This window comes from Salmo trutta, chromosome 28 (genome assembly GCF_901001165.1).
Source record: "Salmo trutta chromosome 28, fSalTru1.1, whole genome shotgun sequence".
Classification (NCBI taxonomy): Eukaryota; Metazoa; Chordata; class Actinopteri; order Salmoniformes; family Salmonidae; genus Salmo; species Salmo trutta.
The window spans coordinates 11,632,060-11,650,982 of NC_042984.1; the positions used below are offsets into that span (position 1 = coordinate 11,632,060).

At 46.9% G+C, this 18,923-nt stretch overlaps 1 protein-coding gene across 18 annotated transcripts in view; it reads left to right on the forward strand.

Moving 5' to 3' along the window:
* The window catches only part of LOC115165470 (E3 ubiquitin-protein ligase HUWE1), an 85,756-nt gene extending 74,066 nt beyond the window's left edge, over positions 1 to 11,690 (forward strand). For 15 of the 18 annotated variants that reach the window (XM_029718607.1, XM_029718613.1, XM_029718612.1 and 12 more), the window contains 13 exons: positions 318 to 532; positions 809 to 1,032; positions 2,038 to 2,140; positions 2,414 to 2,563; positions 2,889 to 3,134; positions 3,355 to 3,472; positions 3,740 to 3,880; positions 7,356 to 7,643; positions 7,782 to 7,887; positions 8,879 to 8,996; positions 9,437 to 9,618; positions 9,912 to 10,102; positions 10,795 to 11,690. In XM_029718607.1, the coding sequence (XP_029574467.1) occupies positions 318 to 532; positions 809 to 1,032; positions 2,038 to 2,140; positions 2,414 to 2,563; positions 2,889 to 3,134; positions 3,355 to 3,472; positions 3,740 to 3,880; positions 7,356 to 7,643; positions 7,782 to 7,887; positions 8,879 to 8,996; positions 9,437 to 9,618; positions 9,912 to 10,102; positions 10,795 to 10,897 (2,185 nt within the window). In that variant the 3' untranslated portion in view covers positions 10,898 to 11,690. The remainder of the gene's footprint in view (positions 1 to 317; positions 533 to 808; positions 1,033 to 2,037; positions 2,141 to 2,413; positions 2,564 to 2,888; positions 3,135 to 3,354; positions 3,473 to 3,739; positions 3,881 to 7,355; positions 7,644 to 7,781; positions 7,888 to 8,878; positions 8,997 to 9,436; positions 9,619 to 9,911; positions 10,103 to 10,794) is intronic. The other 3 variants (XM_029718616.1, XM_029718625.1, XM_029718624.1) reach the window with 2 other exon arrangements.
* The last annotated feature ends 7,233 nt before the right edge of the window (positions 11,691 to 18,923 follow it).

The window sequence follows — 18,923 nt, forward strand, 5'->3', positions numbered from 1 at the left end:
TGGTTCTCTCCTAGTGCCAACTTGACCTATTCAGATTTGGCATAAATACGACACTTTAAATAGATGAGTCTGGGAGATTAGAGAGACCCACAGTTTAAGGCTTGAAATAGAAGGAATCTATTTAATTTTAACATGGTCGTGATTTTCAAAGTTTATAGAGGTTTAGGCTCATAAAATAAGTTAGTCCACCATGTCTGATCATTTAGGCCCCAGCTTTTTCCTTGTTGTGTCTGTCTGCGTTTGTCTATCCTGCTCTACCGCCACTCCGTTTCTGTATAATGATAGTACTTTGCCTTGTCGCCCGTCCTCGCGTGCTGACGGGGGCGCAGGTTCGACGGCTCTGAGAGCGTGGTGATTGTGGCTGCCCAAAAGCGTACACTGGGCGGACGGGAGCTGCAGCTGCCCTGCATGTCTTCCCTGACCTCAAAGACGTCCACCCAGAAGTTCTTCCTGCGGGTCCTGCAGGTCATCATCCAGCTCCGGGAGGACACGCGCCGCGCCAACAAGAAGGCCAAACAGACCGGACGACTTGGTGAGATGTGTTGCACTACTAACACATCACTACCCCATTACACAGAGAGGGCAAAATCAGTCATAGTAATGGCTTCAGCCTTTTCATGTAAAGAGATGAACCGGAACAAAACTGTTTTTATGAGCTGGTTAATATGACCAGAAAGACGAGAGCGGTTGAGAGGGATGGGATTTCCCTAATTATCAGGAATGACAGCGTTTCTAGTTTAGACTTTCTATGTTGTCTGGATCACATCTCTGCTCTGGGTGTTCTGTAACTGGTCTCCTGTGTGTCCAGGCTCCACCAGTCTGGGCTCTGCCAGCAGCATCCAGGCGGCGGTCCGTCAGCTAGAAGCCGAGGCTGATGCCATCATTCAGATGGTGAGAGAGGGGCAGCGGGCACGCCGTCTGCAGCAGGCCCCCCCGCCCTCCGCCTCTGTCGCTGCCGTCACCACCTCCGGATCCTCTGTGGCCGCCCCTCATCCCCCCGCTGCTGCCCCCGGCACGGCGAGCGCTGCCACGGTTAGCATGATGGGCCGCATCGCACTGACAGAATACTGCTACTACTGAGCAAACATGACTAAACGCAAACGTGCATATTGATCCATACGGTCACACATTATTGCTGTTGACTACATGACTCATACTGACCACATGCTCATTCTGTAGACCTGGCTTCAAATAGTACCAGGTGGGCATTTTTCTATTGCACTTTTGGGACTTATTGGTGCCATTGTATCAGGCAAGCTCAATCAAGTGTAGCTGAAGTATTTGAAAGAAATCAGACTATTAAAAACCAAGGTCAGATGACATGCATATTGACCGTACACTCTCACACTGCTATCGTTGACATTTCCATGCATATTGAACTTACTCTACAGGCATGTAAACTGACAGTGCTATTGACATCGTCGTTGCATTTACAATCAGCCTACAGTACAGCCCAACATCCATGATGCATGACAGGAGCTGAAAACAGACAGACGATCCACTGCATTCTGACGGCCTGTCCGGTCTGTCTGAAGAGGGAATGTATCCATCAGACCTGGGTTTAAATACTATTACAAATCATTTTATATACTTTATCTGAGCTTTCCTGGCTTATTGGACCAGTAGAATAGTCCTAAAATCTTGACACCCCCCCCCCCTCAAATAGTATTTGGACCCAGGTCTAGAATGGATGTGCTGGCTGCTCTCTACTGTATGATGTGAATTGATGATGTGTGTATTGGCTGGCTGTCATGGCTTCATGCTTTTGCCCCCTCCCTCCCTCCCAGTCCCCCTCTGTCTGTGTCTGTCTGTAGCCTTATGAGAATGTCAATGTCATGGTGCATCAGCATGCCCCACTGGTTTTCTGGTTTACTGGAAAACTGTCAGCCTTGTGTTGAATTAATCACATTTTTCTTTGTTTTGTTCTTTCTCTCGCCCACCCTCTCTATTTCCCTCTTTCTTTCTCCCTCTGTCTCGTTCGCTCTGATTCTCACTCTTTTTCCTCTCTTTTTGCCCTCCCTACATTCCTCTCTCCAGTCAGAGGTGGGGTCAGTGTCTGAGCCCCAGGCAGTCCAGAGGGATGATTCTCCCATGGATGTAGACCAGCCCTCTCCCCTGGAGCAGGACCCTGCACCCCTGGGTTAGACAGGCCACAACCACAACACAGGTTCCAGCTCATCTTTATTGCAGTCACGCTGTGCAGATCAGATTTCACAACGCCTAAAAAGGTGTTTCAGGAACCACATTCGTATGGTATAGCAAAGTTCTGAGAGCAGCGTGACTGCAAAGAAAGACAACCTTGAACATGACCAAAGCCACTCAAACCACAACAGAAATACCGCGCTTTAGGAGCACTTGTCTTGGCACAGTGATTCTAACATTATTGTGTTTGGTATTTCCTGCTCTTGTGCAGATGAAGAAGGCAACAGCCAATCAGAGACAGAGGAGCGTCTCCCGGACCTTCCCCTGCTGAGCGAGCAGCTGCTATTGGACGAGTTGTGGGACATGCTCGGCGAGTGCCTAAAGGAACTGGAGGAGTCACATGATCAACACGCTGTTCTGGGTACGTTAGGATTACAATATTGAACCTCACATGGGTAAAACTAGGGCCCTGAGTTTTTCCTGAGAGTGACATCTCTGTACTATGTGTTAACACTGTATCTGTCGTAGAACCTCCATTGGAAAACCAATGTCCTGAATGTGTCAAAAGTAGTGGTCATTGATTTTGCAGTCATGCAGTGAAACATGGTCAACCCTCAGCCCATATGAAACAGGAAACGTTTGGAAATGGAATGTTTTGTTCTTACTGAACACAACCTTGGATAAAAGCCTTTTTCGCAGGAGTGATGACGTAGTCTACTCACATCTCGCCCCCCTCTCTCCCTCAGTCCTTCAGCCAGCGGTAGAGGCCTTCTTCCTGGTCCATGCCACAGAGAGGGAGAGCAAGCCCCCTGTCAGAGACACCAGGGAGAGCCAGCTGTCCCACATCAAAGACGAGCCTCCCCCCCTGTCCCCCGCACCCCTCACCCCCGCCACCCCCTCCTCTCTGGACCCCTTCTTCTCCAGAGAACCCTCCTCCATGCACATCTCCTCCAACCTGCCTCCCGACACACAGAAGTTCCTCCGCTTCGCTGGTGAGTTTTGGGACTAGGAAGAAGGGTATAGCAGGTTATGGACTCCAGTATTTTCCTTGCGCCCTCTCTCTTTGCCAGTCACTTAAAACATCAGAGGAAGTGAGGTGTCGAGAAATAATTTAGAGATTCAGCCTGGATCATTTTGGAAAGCCCACGTGTGTTGCACTGTAGGTCTTTGTCTCTTTCATTATCTCCTTTTCTCTCCCTCCCTCCCCCTCAGAGACTCACCGTACAGTGCTTAACCAGATTCTGCGCCAGTCCACCACCCACCTGGCCGACGGACCCTTCGCTGTGCTGGTTGACTACATCCGCATCCTCGATTTTGACGTCAAGAGAAAGTAAGTAAGGAAGGATTTTCTTATGGGGCATCATCTGGGTCGTGTTCATTAATCACCTAATGGAGGAAAACTGATGAAAACAGAGACACCCTGGACTTGTCCAAAAATAAACTCATTTCGTTTTCAGTTTAAAACATGTTTTCGGTTGCTCACCCTAATGAACGACCCTGATCTCTCTCTAGGTCAAACACTGGTCCTTTGAATGGAAGCGTGCCTCTTTCATGATAACATTTGAGCTTTTTAAAATATTATTGACCCTCTCCCCAGGTACTTCCGTCAGGAGCTGGAGCGTCTGGACGAGGGTCTGAGGAAGGAGGATATGGCTGTCCACGTCAGGAGAGATCACGTGTTTGAAGACTCCTACAGAGAGCTGCACCGCAAGAGTCCCGAGGACATGAAGAACAGGCTGTAAGACTGGTTTCTGTCTCTTAGGGTCTCTGTCTCTTAGGGTCTCTGTCTCTTAGGGGGTCTCTGTCTCTTAGGGGGTCTCTGTCTCTTAGGGGGTCTCTGTCTCTTAGGGGGTCTCTGTCTCTTAGGGGGTCGGTCTCTTAGGGGGTCGGTCTCTTAGGGGGTCTGTCTCTTAGGGGGTTTCTCTCTGTGTCTCTTAGGGGGTTTCTCTCTCTGTCTCTTAGGGGGTCTCTGTGTCTCTTAGGGGGTTTCTCTCTCTGTCTCTTAGGGGGTTTCTCTCTGTCTCTTAGGGGGTCTCTGTGTCTCTTAGGGGGTCTCTCTCTGTCTCTTAGGGGGTCTCTCTGTCTCTTAGGGGGTCTCTCTGTCTCTTAGGGGGTTTCTCTCTCTGTCTCTTAGGAGGTTTCTCTCTCTGTCTCTTAGGGGGTTTCTCTCTCTGTCTCTTAGGGGGTTTCTCTCTCTGTCTCTTAGGGGGTTTCTCTCTCTGTCTCTTAGGGGGTTTCTCTCTCTGTCTCTTAGGGGGTTTCTCTCTCTGTCTCTTAGGGGGTTTCTCTCTCTGTCTCTTAGGGGGTTTCTCTCTCTGTCTCTTAGGGGGTCTCTGTGTCTCTGTCTCTTAGGGGGTCTCTCTCTCTGTCTCTTAGGGGGTCTCTCTCTCTGTCTTTTAGGGGGGTTCTCTCTCTGTGTCTCTTAGGGGGTTTCTCTCTCTGTGTCTCTTAGGGGGTTTCTCTCTCTGTGTCTCTTAGGGGGTTTCTCTCTCTGTCTCTTAGGGGGTTTCTCTCTCTGTGTCTCTTAGGGGGTTTCTCTCTCTGTGTCTCTTAGGGGGTTTCTCTCTCTGTCTCTCTTAGGGGGTTTCTCTCTCTGTCTCTCTTAGGGGGTTTCTCTCTCTGTCTCTCTTAGGGGGTTTCTCTCTCTGTCTCTCTCAGGGGGTTTCTCTCTCTGTCTCTCTCAGGGGGTTTCTCTCTCTGTCTCTCTTAGGGGGTTTCTCTTTCTGTCTCTCTTAGGGGGTTTCTCTTTCTGTCTCTTAGGGGGTTTCTCTCTCTGTCTCTCTTAGGGGGTTTCTCTCTCTGTCTCTCTTAGGGGGTTTCTCTCTCTGTCTCTCTTAGGGGGTTTCTCTCTCTGTCTCTCTTAGGGGGTTTCTCTCTCTGTCTCTCTTAGGGGGTTTCTCTCTCTGTCTCTCTTAGGGGGTTTCTCTCTCTGTCTCTCTTAGGGGGTTTCTCTCTCTGTCTCTCTTAGGGGGTTTCTCTCTCTGTCTCTCTTAGGGGTTTCTCTCTCTGTCTCTCTTAGGGGGTTTCTCTCTCTGTCTCTCTTAGGGGGTTTCTCTCTCTGTCTCTCTTAGGGGGTTTCTCTCTCTGTCTCTCTTAGGGGGTCTCTCTCTCTGTCTCTTAGGGGGTTTCTCTCTCTCTGTCTCTTAGGGGGTTTCTCTCTCTCTGTCTCTTAGGGGGTTTCTCTCTCTCTGTCTCTTAGGGGGTTTCTCTCTCTCTGTCTCTTAGGGGGTTTCTGTCTCTTAGGGGGTTTCTCTCTCTGTCTCTTAGGGGGTTTCTCTCTCTGTCTCTTAGGGGGTTTCTCTCTCTGTCTTTTAGGGGGTTTCTCTCTCTGTCTCTTAAGGGGTTTCTCTCTCTGTCTCTTAGGGGGTTTCTCTCTCTGTCTCTTAGGGGGTTTCTCTCTCTGTCTCAGGGGGTTTCTCTCTCTGTCTTTTAGGGGGTTTCTCTCTCTGTCTCTTAGGGGGTTTCTCTCTCTGTCTCTTAGGGGGCTTCTCTGTCTGTCTTTTAGGGGGCTTCTCTGTCTGTCTTTTAGGGGGCTTCTCTGTCTCTTATGGGGTCTCTCTGTCTCTTAGGGGGTTTCTCTCTCTGTCTCTTAGGGGGTCTCTCTCTGTCTCTTAGGGGGTTTCTCTCTCTGTCTCTTAGGGGGTTTCTCTCTCTGTCTCTTAGGGGGTTTCTCTCTCTCTCTCTGTCTCTTAGGGGGTTTCTCTCTCTCTCTCTTAGGGGGTTTCTCTCTCTGTCTCTTAGGGGGTCTCTCTCTCTGTCTCTTAGGGGGTTTCTCTCTCTGTCTCTTAGGGGGTTTCTCTCTCTGTCTCTTAGGGGGTTTCTCTGTCTTTTAGGGGGTTTCTCTCTCTGTCTCTTAGGGGGTCTCTGTCTCTTAGGGGGTCTGTCTTTTAGGGGGTTTCTCTCTGTCTCTTAGGGGGTCTCTCTCTCTGTCTCTTAGGGGGTTTCTCTCTCTGTCTCAGGGGGTTTCTCTCTCTGTCTCAGGGGGTTTCTCTCTCTGTCTCTTAGGGGGTTTCTCTCTCTGTCTCTTAGGGGGTTTCTCTGTCTGTCTTTTAGGGGGCTTCTCTGTCTCTAATGGGGTCTCTCTGTCTCTTAGGGGGTTTCTCTCTCTTTCTTTTAGGGGGTCTCTCTCTGTCTCTTAGGGGGTCTCTCTCTGTCTCTTAGGGGGTTTCTCTCTCTGTCTCTTAGGGGGTTTCTCTCTCTGTCTCTTAGGGGGTTTCTCTCTCTGTCTCTTAGGGGGTTTCTCTCTCTGTCTCTTAGGGGGTTTCTCTCTCTGTCTCTTAGGGGGTCTCTCTCTCTGTCTCTTAGGGGGTTTCTCTCTCTGTCTCTTAGGGGGTCTCTCTCTCTGTCTCTTAGGGGGTTTCTCTCTCTGTCTCTTAGGGGGTTTCTCTCTCTGTCTCTTAGGGGGTTTCTCTGTCTTTTAGGGGGTTTCTCTCTCTGTCTCTTAGGGGGTCTCTGTGTCTCTTAGGGGGTCTGTCTTTTAGGGGGTTTCTCTCTGTCTCTTAGGGGGTCTCTCTCTCTGTCTCTTAGGGGGTTTCTCTCTCTGTCTCAGGGGGTTTCTCTCTCTGTCTCTTAGGGGGTTTCTCTCTCTGTCTCTTAGGGGGCTTCTCTGTCTGTCTTTTAGGGGGTTTCTCTGTCTGTCTTTTAGGGGGCTTCTCTGTCTCTAATGGGGTCTCTCTGTCTCTTAGGGGGTTTCTCTCTCTTTCTTTTAGGGGGTCTCTCTCTGTCTCTTAGGGGGTCTCTCTCTGTCTCTTAGGGGGTTTCTCTCTCTGTCTCTTAGGGGGTTTCTCTCTCTGTCTCTTAGGGGGTTTCTCTCTCTGTCTCTTAGGGGGTTTCTCTCTCTGTCTCTTAGGGGGTTTCTCTCTCTGTCTCTTAGGGGGTCTCTCTCTCTGTCTCTTAGGGGGTTTCTCTCTCTGTCTCTTAGGGGGTTTCTCTCTCTGTCTCTTAGGGGGTTTCTCTGTCTTTTAGGGGGTTTCTCTCTCTGTCTCTTAGGGGGTCTCTGTGTCTCTTAGGGGGTCTGTCTTTTAGGGGGTTTCTCTCTGTCTCTTAGGGGGGGGGTCTCGTGTCTTTGTCTCTCTCTCAGGGTTTCTGTGTCTCGCTCTGTCTCTATTTATCTGGCTTGCTTCTGTCTTTTTGTATCTATTTATCTCACTGTGTTCTGAGTATTATGACAGTCAACTGCACTGACCTCGTACATCTCCTTTCCCCCCCACCAGGTACATAGTGTTTGAAGGGGAGGAGGGTCAGGATGCCGGAGGTCTGCTGAGAGAGTGGTACATGATCATCTCCAGGGAGATGTTTAACGCCATGTACGCCCTGTTCCGCACCTCGCCCGGCGACAGGGTCACATACACCATTAACCCCTCGTCCCACTGCAACCCAAACCACCTCAGCTACTTCAAGTTCGTAGGTCGCGTGGTGGCCAAGGCCGTCTACGACAACCGACTGCTGGAGTGCTACTTCACACGCAGCTTCTACAAGCACATCCTGGGCAAGAGCGTCAGGTAACACACTACTACTTGGCCTATGAGGGCAAACGGTGTTGAGATCATGGAGATGTACGTATGTAGAGATGTGTGTTATGTTTAACTGTGGAGTATCACCTTGCAGTGGTTGATTGAGCGTGTGTGTTGTGTCGTCAGGTACACAGACATGGAGAGTGAGGACTACCCATTCTTCCAGGGCCTTGTCTACTTGCTGGAGAATAATGTCTCCACTCTGGGCTATGAGCTGACATTCAGCACTGAGGTACTTCCTTTCTGTGTCTTTTTATATGAACCAAACTTAGAAAACAGGCGAGTGCCTCAGGATGGGTATAAAGAATGTGACCTAAATGATCACTAACAGATGCCAGCCCTTGACCCAACATTGGATAAATCATGTTAGTTACATTTCTCTATAGCCTGTGACCCCACACATACTGTTACATTCAGTGGAAGCACTGCTGAGCTGTCTCCCTCCCTCCAATCCCTCCACCCCCCTCGCGCTTGCCTCTCATGTCCCTCCATCTTCCTCTCTCTCTCGTCCCTCCATCTTCCTCTCTCTCGTCCCTCCATCTTCCTCTCTCTCCCTCGTCCCTACATCCTCCCCTCTCTCTCGTCCCTCCCTCTTCCTCTCTCTCTCTCGTCCCTCCATCGTCCTCTCTCTCTCTCGTCCCTCCATCGTCCTCTCTCTCTCTCGTCCCTCCATCGTCCTCTCTCTCTCTCGTCCCTCCATCGTCCTCTCTCTCTCTCGTCCCTCCATCGTCCTCTGTCTCGCCCCTCCATCGTCCTCTCTCTCTCGTCCCTCCATCTTCCTCTTTCTCTCTCGTCCCTCCATCGTCCTCTCTCTCTCTCTCGTCCCTCCATCGTCCTCTCTCTCTCTCGTCCCTCCATCGTCCTCTCTGTCTCGCCCCTCCATCGTCCTCTCTCTCTCGTCCCTCCATCGTCCTCTCTCTCTCTCTCGTCCCTCCATCGTCCTCTCTCTCTCTCTCGCCCCTCCATCTTCCTCTCTCTCTCGTCCCTCCATCTTCCCCTCTCTCCCTCGTCCCTCCATCCTCCCCTCTCTCTCGTCCCTCCCTCTTCCTCTCTCTCTCTCGTCTCTCTCTCGTCCCTCCATCGTCCTCTCTCTCTCGCCCCTCCATCGTCCTCTCTCTCTCGCCCCTCCATCGTCCTCTCTCTCTCGCCCCTCCATCGTCCTCTCTTTCTCGTCCCTCCATCGTCCTCTCTCTCTCGCCCCTCCATCGTCCTCTCTCTCTCAGGTCCAGGAGTTTGGTGTGTGTGAGGTACGTGATCTGAAGCCTAACGGAGGAAACATCATTGTCACCGAGGAGAACAAGAAGGAGTACGTCCACCTGGTGTGTCAGATGAAGATGACTGGTGAGACCAGACACATCAATCACATGGATTATAGAAATACCTTTTTCACAAGGTCATTTACAGATACCCGGCCTTTAAAAGTACATCTTTAATTGGCATAGTACATTTGTGAACATTCAGTCAAATAGCCAGAGATATATTATACAGTTATACATGTCATACACTTGTTGGAGGTGGTCATGTATAATAGGAGCATACTTAGTTAAATGTACATCAAGACTTTGTCGGGAACACTGCAAAATATGAAGTATGCGCTTTTGACCTGTGTGCTGCAATACATATATTTGTTTTTAATTTTAAAAATCCTGTAAGATAGGGAAGTCTGTTTTATGTGAACCAGCCTTCTTTCTCATAGGTTGCTTGGCAGAACTCATCTTGTCATAGTGAAGTACTACTTGTGTAGCCTTGTAAGTGTTTAACTCTGTTCTCCCCCCCTGTAGGTGCGATCCGTAAGCAGCTGTCCGCCTACCTGGAGGGGTTCTACGAGATCATCCCCAAGAGGCTGATCTCCATCTTCACGGAGCAGGAGCTGGAGCTGCTGATATCTGGCCTGCCCACTATAGATATAGACGACCTCAAGGCCAACACCGAGTACCACAAGTACCAGTCCAGCTCCATACAGGTGCATACATAGACGCACACGCCAGGGTCATATTCATTAGGGCAAAATGTAGCGCCACATTTTGCAACGGAAAACAAAGATGAGTTTCTTATTGGACAAGTTCCGGTAGAACCTCCCTATTGCAGTCACTTGTCTTTAGTTTGGTGCCTGATGAATACGTCCCAGGACCAACAATGTCCCACAATGCCAAATGATAGTCTGTTGGTTGTATTATATACTATGCATTCATATAGATGTGCTACTGGTCAGTGTAGTGAGGCTGTGACCCTGACTGTTCCTCCCCGTCACCTCAGATCCAGTGGTTCTGGCGGGCCCTGCGTTCCTTCGACCAGGCGGACAGAGCCAAGTTCCTGCAGTTTGTGACGGGCACGTCCAAGGTTCCTCTGCAGGGCTTCGCAGCGCTGGAGGGCATGAACGGAATACAGAAGTTCCAGATCCACCGCGACGACCGCTCCACCGACCGCCTACCGTCAGCTCACACCTGGTAAATAACACACTGCTCACGCCCGGGAAATAACACACTGCTCACGCCCGGTAAATAACACACTGCTCACGCCCGGTAAATAACACACTGCTCACACCTGGTAAATAACACACTGCTCACACCTGGTAAATAACACACTGCTCACGCCCGGTAAATAACACACTGCTCACGCCCGGTAAATAACACACTGCTCACACCTGGTAAATAACACACTGCTCACACCCGGTAAATAACACACTGCTCACGCCCGGTAAATAACACATTGCTCACGCCCGGTAAATAACACACTGCTCACGCCCGGTAAATAACACACTGCTCACGCCCGGTAAATAACACACTGCTCACGCCCGGTAAATAACACACTGCTCACGCCTGGTAAATAACACACTGCTCACGCCCGGTAAATAACACACTGCTCACGCCCGGGAAATAACACACTGCTCACGCCCGGGAAATAACACACTGCTCACGCCCGGGAAATAACACACTGCTCACGCCCGGGAAATAACACACTGCTCACACCTGGTACCATTAATGAATACTGATGGATTGATGTCAAAAGAATGTAGTTAGTTATGCATGTAGATCTGAAGTTTCCATTCAGCCAGGTCGATATGATAGAACTTCAGTTACTCAGGTTAAGAGTTTCCATTCTCAATTCCCTTATAAACCATTTGTCTCCTCTCCTGTAGCTTCAACCAGCTGGACCTTCCAGCCTACGAGAGCTATGAGAAGCTGAGGCACATGCTGCTGCTGGCCATTCAGGAATGCTCCGAGGGATTCGGACTGGCTTAGACCTACCCACACGGAGACTCAACACACACACACACACACACACACAATTTAGACTTGCGTACTTTGACAGATTCAAGCTGATGACACACACACACACACACACAGACACATTGTCACACACACACTCGCACTATCATAGACATTACTGGATGACTGGAAATGGCCTCTAGACATACAACTGGTTCCTAATCCATATAAAGAAACAGACGGACCAGCAGAGCGGTATGATTAACTGACTGATATTACCTACTACACACAGAGCCTCATGTCAATAGACACAGACCTGTGCCTGGTATGTCTCCCTCCCCTTCCACATTACAATGGCAGAAAGGATAAAAACCTGGACTAATATAAGACATTTTCTCCATTTAGTTTGATTTCTCTGTACAAAAGGTTTGGGAGTTTATTTTTCTTTGTTGTTCTTCTCTGGCTGTGTAAAAAAAAAAAGGAGAAGGTTGTTTGTGTGTGAGAACAGGATGGTTATAAAACCTTTGGGGAAAAAATGTTGGCTGTTTCTTTTTGCGAATTTGTGACCTCCATAAGCCTTGAGGGAGAGGGGGGTGGCATTTTTATGGGGAAGAAGGAAGAAGTTTTGAAGAAATTCAAAGAAATGCACTTTTCAAAGTTTTGTGGCATTTTTAAGGAAGGAAAACAAATGATGAGAGTAAGAAAGGAAAGGAGATGATGAAATTAACCACAAATTCTAGAGTATTTTTAGCTATTAAATCGCTGACCCCGCCTTGAGCCTTTGAATCAGAGTGAAATAACTACATGAATAAATGCATAAAATGGAGTCCCGTTTGTCTCTTAACATTATTATATATTGAAACCTGTATCACCCTTCATCTGAAACAAACTATAGCCAATCATACTAGACCTTAATTACAAAAATATGTACTGTTGTAATAGTGTGCCATTGCACAAATGCTAATTATTTGAAACAATTGTTTAATCTTGTGGAGGACCTCTTCCCTGAAGATTGTGTGCTCGTCCTTATGGTCATTTTGAATTGTCCTTGAGCGTTCCCTGGCAGATCAAATTAAAACCAGTAATAGTGAACACCTCTCCGAAGAGCCTGGATGGGTCACAGCGTGGGACCAATCAGAATCTACATCACAAGGTCACTCAAGTCCGCACTGCCCACCAGCAGAGAGAATCTTAATGAACGCAACAGAATTCCATGCAACATTTCAGCCAGGTTTATTGGCATGACACTTAGCTATGAGGAAAATGTGTTTCTGTTGTCTTTATCATGCTCCTCTCCGCTGTCCCCCCTGTCCTGGCCTTTGCTGTGTGAGTGGATACTGATGGACTGTACGACACCTTACCAGACTGGCCTGTGAGGAGGCTGCAGAGAAAAGCAGGCAGCTGGAGCTAGAAATGCAAGCATTTCGCTCCACCCGCAATAAAATCTAATTTGTTTGTGACCGATAAAATTTGATTAGATTTGAGCTGCGGTTCAGGATCTGTTTCAGTTGTCTGGCTGACTCCTGTGGCCATTTGGGATGTCGTGACAGCACAAATGGGTTTGGAACCAGGCTAGCTTTGTTCTGTTCAGACAGGCTGGTGCAACTAGCATGCTGAGATGACAGTAAATCAGTCCTCCAGACACAGCTCTCATGTAACACAGATGGTGCTAGCTAGTCTATGTGCCTGCAGCACTACTGGTCTGCAGTCTGGGTCTCCTCAGCCTCACAATCTCACTGCTGATGGAAGTGACAGGTCCAAGAGTGGGCCATTCAGTTGGACAGGGTTGCATTTTGATTGGGGTGTTTTTGTCACATGGTTCATGTTGTGATTCATTCACCCCAGAAGGTATTGATTTGCAGCATCACTCTAGGATTCATCATGTGGTCATCTGGAGTGAGACCGGAATGACCACTGACTTGCCTAGTTAAATAAAGGTTACATTTTTTTTTTTTTTTTTTTATTAGTACCACTACCTGTCTGTTGTCCGTTGCAATGTCCTCCTGTCCGGTATCACATTTGAGCTGGTTCCTAATGATTTCCCCATGACTGACTGGTGATGAAATAGTTTTCTTCCTCATCAGCCCCTGGTCAGAAGTACACAGAGAGGGAGAGACTGGTCATGTGGTCTGAGGTGTCTGCTGCTCTGACAGTGTAACCCCATCCTCAAGCTAATAGCACACAGCAGTGTCTGATGTGTGAGACAGAATGAGACGCTAGCTGTCTGGACCAGGGCCTGGTTTCCCGATAGGGATGAAATTTAGGCTTAAGAGTGTTTTAACGATGCATCTGTCATTCCAACGGCTGAAAATGCAATATGCGTTTCCCAAAACACCACACAGAGAGAACTGTTGTTTGAGGCATGGGTTGATACTGATAGGATTTAAAAGGGAGCACTGCTCTCGGATCAGCTTCCTCCATTCAAATCTGACCTTATCATTATAATTATTTCTCAATACTGACGACAGATCAGCTTCTAGAGTGATCTTGCCACCTACCATTGCAAATGTTGAGGCAGCTTATTCTAATACACACAATGCACTAAATCAAGATTTGGCACATAAACATGTTAAGTTTGCTGAAAATAAGCGCAGTTGACAGTGAGAGGACGTTTCTTTATTTGCTGAGTTTGTTAGGCAACACATAAAATAAACTCAGCAAAAAAAGAAACATCCTCTCACTGTCAACTGCGTTTATTTTCAGCAAACTTAACATGTGTAAATATTTGTATAAACATAAGATTCAACAACTGAGACAAACTGAACAAGTTCCACAGACGTGACTAACAGATGGAATAATGTGTTCCTGAACAAAGGAGGGGGATCAAAATCACAAGTCACAGAATCTGGTGTGGCCACCAGCTGCATTAAGTACTGCAGTGCATCTCCTCTTCATGGACTGCACCAGATTTGCCTGTTCTTGCTGTGAGATGTTACCCCACTCTTCCACCAAGGCACCTGCAAGTTCCTGGACATTTCTGGGGGGAATGACCCTAGCGCTCACCCTCTGATCCAACAGGTCCCAGACGTGCTCAATGGGATTGAGATCCGGGCTCTTCGCTGGCCATGGCAGAACACTGACATTCCTGTCTTGCAGGAAATCATGCACAGAACGAGCAGTATGGCTGGTGGCATTGTCATGCTGGAGGGTCATGTCAGGATGAGCCTGCAGGAAGGGTACCACATGAGGGAGGAGGAGGTCTTCCCTGTAACGCACAGCATTGAGATTGCCTGCAATGACAACAAGCTCAGTCCGATGATGCTGTGACACACAGCCCCAGACCATGATGGACCCTCCACCTCCAAATCATTCCCACTCCAGAGTGCAGGCCTCGGTGTAACGCTCATTCCTTCGATGATAAACGCGAATCCGACCATCACCCCTGGTGAGACAAAACAGCGACTCGTCAGTGAATAGCACTTTTTGCCAGTCCTGTCTGGTCCAGCGACGATGGGTTTGTGCCCATAGGCGATGTTGTTGCCGGTGATGTCTGGTGAGGACCTGCCTTACAACAGGCCTACAAGCCATCAGTTCAGCCTCTCTCAGCCTTTTGCGGGCAATCTAAGCACTGATGGAGGGATTGTGCGTTCCTGGTGTAACTTGGGCAGTTGTTGTTGCCATCCTGTACCTGTCCCGCAGGTGTGATGTTCAGATGTACCGAGACCTGTGCAGGTGTTGTTACACGTGGTCTGCCACTGCGAGGACGATCAGCTGTCTGTCCTGTCTCCCTGTAGAACTGTCTTAGGTGTCTAGCAGTACGAACATTGCAATTTATTGCCCTGGCCACATCTGCAGTCCTCATGCCTCCTTGCAGCATGCCTAAGGCACATTCACGCAGATGAGCAGGGACCCTGGGCATCTTTCTTTTGGTGTTTTTTAGAGTCAGTAGAAAGGCCTCTTTAGTGTTCTAAGTTTTCATAACTGTTACCTTAATTGCCTACCGTCTGTAAGCTGTTAGTGTCTTAACGATCGTTCCACAGTTGCATGTTCATTAATTGTTTATGGTTCATTGAACAAGCATGGGAAACAGTGTTTAAACCCTTTACAATGAAGCTCTATGAAGTTATTTGGATTTTTACGAATTATCTTTGAAAGACAGGGTCCTGAAAAAGGTACATTTCTTTTTTTGCTGAAATTATAGTGAGAGAAATTACAGACAGTAGTATACAAGTAGCAGAATATAACTAAATTGATTGAGAATGAAATGCAGACTATTTCAATATGATTTAAATTTTTTATGTTTGTATCAATTGCAAAGATATTGGAATTTTATTTGTCGTCAACTTTGTTCTGAAGTTATCGGCGGTCACAGAAAGACGGATAAAAGGTGTGATAATGTTTAGTGGGTATCTTATGTGTATAAAAAGATGCAGGAGGGCACAAATGCCCACTTTCCCTCTTACCCCACATCTCTCTCCCCCCATCCTCCATCCCTCGTCTTCCCTCTCTATCTCTAGCCTTGTCTCATAGCAATCTCCCATTACCAGCTTTAGTGTGGAACATTTGTCCCAGTTGAGAACTTGCTGCTACAACAGAGGGACCTCTTCCATTAGTATATTGCTTCTAGAGAATCCCTCTCATACAGCCAGCAATCATTCTCTGATGGCTTGTTGGACCGTGTGTGTGTGTGTTTGGCTTTGTTTAAGCAGGCAGCCCAATTCTGATATTTCTACCACTAGTTGGTCTTTTGACCAATCTCGTTAGATCTTTTTCAGAGCTGATCCGATTGGTCAAAATACCAATTAGTGAGAAATAAATATCATAATTAGGCTCCCTGTCTAAATACGGTGTGTGTGGCTCTAGCTGGCTAGTACCCCTTCAGCCCCTAGGAGGATACCAGAGCATGGTTGGTGGGTGACAAGAACAAATCTTTAAAACCTTTATGCTTGATCCGAAAATTTGGTTGGATGCACCATATGAAGTGGGTGACACAATCGCGGTGCCTCCAGAGACATGCATAGGCCAAATTGATCTCTACCGCATTGCCATGCGCCTCCCAAATGTTTCAACAATACAGAGGGCTGCATATATTATAGCTCAGCATTGACATGATTGGTTGATGGTAGGTGGGGGCGGGCGGGAGGTCCTGTATTAACACAAACACACTTCCTTGAAAACTTCCTTCACAACAGCTCTGCGAAGCGCAAGAAGTATAAATGCCATGACTTCTGCAGAGGCCGTATCACTGTAAATGCTGCACGGCCAACGCAGATGTCGGATTGACCACGCAGTGCCTTTTTAGTGTGGGAATAACTGCATGACAGAGGGACTAATTTCATTCATCACGCATGACAGAGAACACACACACACCATGTGTTTTACTATCCTTGTGGGGAGGTAAAATTGATTTCAATTCAAAATCCTGTTTTCCCTAACCCCTAAACCATGATTCTAACCCTAACCTTAATCCCTAACCTTAAAATAGCCTTTGTCATCGTGGGAAATGTCCCCACAAGGGAGAATTTTCTTTGTTTTACTATCCTTGTGGATTACCGGTACCCACGAGGATAGCAATACAAACACAGACACACACACACACACACACACACACACACACACACACACACACACACACACAGGCTATTGGCCACACATGATTTAGACTGACTGAAGGCATCAACTACGGTGTGCTGGCAGCTTGGGGATTTAGTTTCACCAATTAAAGTAGAAAATAATTTGTCGCTTCACACTGGGATTTAGCTGGCAGATGAGTGAGGGAATTTACCTTTTCCATTGCACTGTGCTGCCAGATTCACAATGTATTTTGAGTAATTGTGTTGATAACAATTGGGGTTATACAGTACCAGTCAGAAGATGGACACACCTACTCAAGGGTTTTTATATCTACAATTGTCTACATTGTAGAATAATAGTGAAGACATCAAAACTATGAAATAACACATATGGAATCATGTAGTAACCAAAAAAGTGTTAAACAAATAAATATATTTTTGCCTTGATGACAGCTTTGCACACTCTTGGTATTCTCTCAACCAGCTTCATGAGGTAGTCACCTGGAATGCATTTCAATTAACAGGTGTGGCTTGTTAAAAGTACATTTGTGGTATTTCTTTCCCTCTTAATGTGTTTGAGCCAATCAGTTGTGTTGTGACAAGGTAGGGGTGGTATACAGAAGATAGCCCTATTTGTTTATTGACCAAGTCCATATTATGGCAAGAACAGCTCAAATAAGCAAAGGGAAACGAAAGAACATCATTACTTTAAGACATGAAGGTCAGTCAATATGGGACATTTCAAGAACTTTGAAAGTTTCAAGTGCACTTGCAAAAACCATCAAGCGCTATGATGAAACTGGCTCTCATGAAGACCGCCACAGGAAAGGAAGACCCAGAGTTACCTCTGCTGCAGAGGATAAGTTCATTAGAGTTACCAGCCCAAATAAATGCTTCACAGAGTTCAAGTAACAGAAATCTCAACATCAACTGTTCATAGAAGACTGCTTGAATCAGGCCTTCATGGTCGAATTGCTGCAAAGAAACCACTATTAAAGGACACCAATAAGAAGAAGAGACTTGCTTGGGCCAAGAAACACGAGCAATGGACATTAGACCAGCGGAAATCTGTCCTTTGGTCTGATGAATCCAAATTTTTGATTTTTGGTTCCAACCGCCATATATTTGTGAGACGCAGAGTAGGTGAACGGATGACTTCTCCGCATGTGTGGTTCCCACCGTGAAGCATGGAGGAGGAGGTGTGATGGTGTGGCCGTGCTTTGCCGGTGACACTGATTGTGATTTATTTAGAATTCAAGGCACACTTAACCAGCATGGCTACCACAGCATTCTGCAGCGATACGCCATCCCATGTGGTTTGCGCTTAGTGGGACTATAATTTGTTTTTCAGCAGGACAATGACCCAACATCTCCAGGCTGTGTAAGGGCTATTTGACCAAGAAGGAGGGTGATGGAGTGCTGCATCAAATGACCTGGCCTCCACAATCACCCGACCTTAACCCAATTGAGATGGTTTGGGATGAGTTGGACTGCAGAGTGAAGGAAATGCAGCCAACAAGTGCTCAGCATTCCAGGTGAAGCTGGTTGAGAGAATCCCAAGAGAGTGCATGATTCCATATGTGTTATTTCATAGTTTTGATGTCTTTATATTATTCTACAATGTAGAAAATAATAAAAATATACAAATACACTTGAATTAGTAGGTGTCCAAATGTTTGACTGGTACTGTACATGTCTTATGCTTACTGTATCTGTTGTTGCTGTTTTTATGACAGATGAGTGGATGCTCCTTTTTTCATCACACTGTGGTAGTTTATTTAATCACACAGTACTGACAGTCTAATAATGTGTTGTGATAGTTTATTTAATCACACAGTACTGACAGTCTCATAATGTGTTGTGGTAGTTTATTTAATCACACAGTACTGACAGTCTAATAATGTGTTGTGATAGTTTACTTATTGTTTCTTCACATATTCTAATTATTTATAGATACAGTATGTATGGTGTAAATAGTGGGCATATTGAAATGAGCTGCACTGTATTACTCTTTCCAGGAGGTGGTGGTTTTGATTTGATTTGATTAGGATTCCCATTAGTTGACGCCAATGGTGACAGCTAATCTTACTGGGGTCCAACACAACGAAAATACATTACAGACAAAATACTTTACAGTTGACATACCTTTAAAAACATGACATGTAATGTGTGTGTACTCATCTAACAGTTGCACATGTCATTACATACACTCAACAAGTAGGTCACATGGGGGAGAGGCGTTGTGAGCTGTTGCTTTGTTTGTTTGTGCTATATGAGATGGAAGGGAATTCCATGCAATCATTGCTCTGTATAATACTGTACATTTCTTTGAATTTGTTCTGCGAGATCATGATGTTGTACTGCTGGACGGTTTCTAGCAGGGTTGGGATTAATTCAGGAAGTACACTGAAATTAAAATGATCTTTAATGCTTTTCAATGAGGAAAATTCAGAATTGGAATTTCTTTCTGAATTGTCTGGAATTAAAACAGAATTGACCCCAACCCTGGTTTCTAGCCTGGTCATTGAATTTTCCTGTGTATTCTT